Source organism: Neophocaena asiaeorientalis, unplaced genomic scaffold, assembly GCF_003031525.2.
Source record: "Neophocaena asiaeorientalis asiaeorientalis breed wild unplaced genomic scaffold, Neophocaena_asiaeorientalis_V1.1 scaffold312, whole genome shotgun sequence".
Lineage (NCBI taxonomy): Eukaryota > Metazoa > Chordata > Mammalia > Artiodactyla > Phocoenidae > Neophocaena > Neophocaena asiaeorientalis.
In genome coordinates, this window is record NW_020174707.1 from 1,628,616 (window position 1) to 1,632,658 (window position 4,043).

Genomic DNA, 4,043 nt, shown 5'->3' on the forward strand with positions numbered 1-4,043 from the left:
GGGGTACCATACTAAAAATAGAGATTAAAGTTTACATACTGAATGCTGAGAATACTAGTTTCCTTCTCTTATTTGACTTGCCAAATATTGGGAGCCAGATGCACAACGGCTATGCAGAGTCTTGATACTCTTCTCTTGGTACTCACACTGGCCCAACAAAAAGACCTGAAGCTACTGACATTGGGAGTTACCCAATGAAATGGCCCAAGCAGATCATCCTGCAGTGAAGATTACAGTCAGCAAGTGTCACCTTTAAATAAAAGCACAGAGTTAAGAATCACTTAATATTTGAAAACTACTAATATGAAAGAGATGAAAACAAAAAAAGGCGGATGAAATGGAGATTATGTAGGAAGAGGCAAGAGAAGGTAACGAAGCCATACAGAACAGGACGTCATGAAACGAACTTTCAGAATCAAAAAGAGCTCTCGGAAATTTTTTAAAAGATGGCAAAAAAAAAAAAAATTCTTGATGGAAATGAAAAATAGAAGGATTGGAAAAAAACCAAAGAAAGGAAATCTCCCAGAAACAAAGAGATAAAAAACAGAAAAGATAAGAAAATTAGAGGATAAGTCCAGGATGCCCAACTTCAGAATAGCAGGGGTAGCAGAAAGAGCTAACAGTGAACACAAAGGAAAAGACTCGAGGAAGAGCACAAGGAAATTCCCCACAACAAAAGGATGTAAGTTTCCAGACTGAAAGAGTCCACTTAGTCACATAAGGTTCAAGAACTGGAACAGGATGAAATGTCTCAATGGTCACAACAGAAGCTAGGGCACAATGGAGCAATGCCTTCAAAATTCTTACAGAAAATGACTGCAACCTAGAATTCTACACCTAGCCGCTCTCTCAACTAGATGACGCTAAACTAAAGATGCTTTCCGACAATACAAGGTCTCAAATTAACCTACCGTGTATCTTCTCCCAGGGAGCTACATAGAAAGTATTCCACCAAAACAATGAAGTAAACCAAGAACAAGATGTGGGGTCCAAGCCACAGGGCATGCAACACAAGAGAGAAGTGAAGGAATCTCCTGCTTCACCACCCTTCTGCAGATTCCTAAATCAAAACTGGGCCAAAGGTCTGGAGCGCTACCATTCCAGACTGGAGTTCAGAGGACTGTGGAAGAGATGTCTTCAAGATGAAACTGGTAAGGTATCTGATTTGTGAACGTACTGAGGGGAGAGTTACATATATGGGAGACTTTAAGGTTGAGTTAGTGATAAGTACAGAGAGAGCTAAGAAACAAAAAAGTTAATTAATAGTTCCAAGGAAAATAAATGCTGAGCAAGAAAGGAAAAGTAATCATAGTAAGCTTGGTAGAATAGTGTTAAATACTCATAATAATGTGAACACTGAAAAATTACCTAAATTGCTACCTAACCATACCAAAAGGTTGGAGGAAAGAAAGAAGATGAATCGGTACTGGGAGCAGCCTGAAAAGGGGAAGGGGCATGTAAGAAAGAACTAAAAAAGAATTAAATCCTCATCTTCCATTACGAGAGTCAGATAACGCCCTCAACTAAGAAGTCAACAAAGAGCAAGGAAAGCATGCTATTTAGAGGTAAGGATGTAAATACCAAGAGAATGAGCTATACTGTATAAGAGTTGAAAACAGAGTAGGAAACTGGCAAGATTGGGACTAATTTTCAAAACAGGCCATTTGGAACTATTTGACTCTAAACTATAAGAACATACAACTTAGCTGTCATACCAAAATCTCCAGGGGTTGTGGCCCAAGACCCTACATTTTAAAAAAAGTATCACAGCTGAACTGATGAACAAAGCTTTTCAATATTCACTGATAAAGACTACTTTTAAAGTTCCTTGAAGCTCCAAAGAGCAAATAGGACTCTCTTTAGTATCTTCACTCATTACACGGTAAGGAAATAAAAGGAAGGACATCTTATCATTTCATATACCTAGGCACAGCACTTTACCAGAAGTTCTAGCTCCTTCAGAATGAAGTTGCAGAGATGATGAATTAACATGGCTACTCATTAAATTTAAACAGGAATTTGTTGCTTTTCCCCCCCGTTATTTCCCCCTCGAAGGAACTGTTTTAGAGATCACATTTATGTTTACTAATGCTGTAAACACTGAAGTCCATTACCTTGAGTCCTGGTGCAGGATAAAAACCTTCAACTAACTTGCTACTATCAAAAAGACTATAGGCCCCATCGCGTATTGCCACAACGCCTCGACTCCGGCAGTATATATCAATGCAATACATGTTCCTGAAGGCCAGTCTGATGTGGGTGGACGACTGCGGCAGGATGGAGAAGCACTGGTAGGCAGTGTTGGTTCTCTGGGTCAAGCCCAACATCGGCACAGTGGGCAGTTTGTTGATGGCATTCAATGGAGCCTGAGTATCAAACAGTACCTACAAGGAACAAATGCAGTGAGAGCATCCAGTTTCTGCTAAAACCTCAGAATTTTCAACGTAAAATCGTCACAAATGAGACAATGTCCTTCTGGCACATTCCATAAAGACTTTCGTCGTTAAAGACAAGTTAAGTCCACATGATTTTTTTTTTTAGTTAAGGGTACTTTAATTAATTAATTAATTTTTGGCTGTGTTGGGTCTTCATTTCTGTGCAAGGGCTTTCTCTAGTTGTGGCAAGCGGGGGCCACTCTCCATCGCAGTACGCGGGCCTCTCACTGTCATGGCCTCTCTCGTTGCAGAGCACAGGCTCCAGATGCGCAGGCTCAGCAGTTGTGGCTCACGGGCCCAGTTGCTCCGCGGCATGTGGGATCCTCCCAGACCAGGGCTCAAACCCGTGTCCCCTGCATTAGCAGGCAGATTCTCAACCACTGCGCCACCAGGGAAGCCCCCAAGTCCGCATGATTTTTTGAGGAGTTTTCCACGAGACACTAACACTGAGTCTTATTTTTAAATAGAAAATGAACTTAATTACCTGTAATAACTGAACCACATTTGGTGTTTTGTTGAACATTTCTTGAAGCTGATGGAGAATGGTATTGTGACAGTTACTGCATCCTGAGTTTGGACCAACAGTTCCCAAAGAAATGTGAAATTTCTGATGTATGGAATTCCACTGGATACTAATCTAAATCAAAGAGATTACATGTTTCAGAAACCGAGAAAGGAACGGAGTCAATCAGAAGAAAAAATAATGTTTAAACAGTAAGGCAAAATGCCAAAGATCTAAATGAGGTCTTTTTTGGAAGCAACTCATGAGACCCTGTAAACTGCAGATGTGCTGTCCCTATGGACATTCACTTAGTATGTGTGTGTTAGACAGCCCACTTCTACTAAATAAAACAGAAAGAGAAGGTGCTAAAGAAAAAACTTTGATTAAACTTTATTTGAAAATTGTCATTGTTTCTTATTTTTCCATTTTCTCTTGAATGGAATAAGAGTCACCCCCTAGGTGAGTACCGTATTAAAGGGAAAAGGAAGCCAGCCCCAACAGATGCCACCTTCAGTTAACAGATTTTAAAACACTCAAGTAATTTCTGATATTACTTTATGTGGAAGAGTCCAGAAAGAAGCTAGCTGGCTGAATTTATATACTAAATTTCTAGGACTTTACATATGGGGTGGGGAAAAAAATAAGAAACTACAGACTATGGGGAATACCTTCAAGATTAATACAGGATCAGATAACGTTAACAACCATATGACTAAAAGCACAGACATACCACACTGTTCAAGACCGTTCATATGTAATCTTCATTATAGTAATCACGCTGCTAAGCAGATTGAAACCAGTGAAGAAAAAACCCCATAAATACCAGAAGTATATTACCTTGCCCAAAACTCTTCAAGAATACACACTCCAAAGAGGGTATAGTTTTTGTTTTCAATTTTAAAGAGTTAAGCGTTATAGTATATTTTTTTATCAACAAAGTATTTAAAATTTACCATTTTATCCCTAATTTTTACTTGAACCCTCAATTATTTCAAGAAAGTTTTCATAATTTTTGAATTCTTGAGTTTTTAAAGATATATGAAAGGACTTTAGTTTTTTGGGTTTTCTTTTGTGCACCCCCCCCCCCCACCCCGCCAAGCGGACAC

At 39.3% G+C, this 4,043-nt stretch overlaps 1 protein-coding gene across 1 annotated transcript in view; it reads right to left on the reverse strand.

Annotated features, from left to right (window-relative positions):
- MED14 (mediator complex subunit 14) overlaps positions 1-4,043 on the reverse strand; it is a 69,164-nt gene that overhangs the window by 22,004 nt on the left and 43,117 nt on the right. The window contains exons 20-21 of the mRNA XM_024759835.1: positions 2,920-3,072; positions 2,115-2,384 (exon numbers count right to left, since the gene is read on the reverse strand). Coding sequence (XP_024615603.1) covers positions 2,115-2,384; positions 2,920-3,072 — 423 coding nt within the window. The remainder of the gene's footprint in view (positions 1-2,114; positions 2,385-2,919; positions 3,073-4,043) is intronic.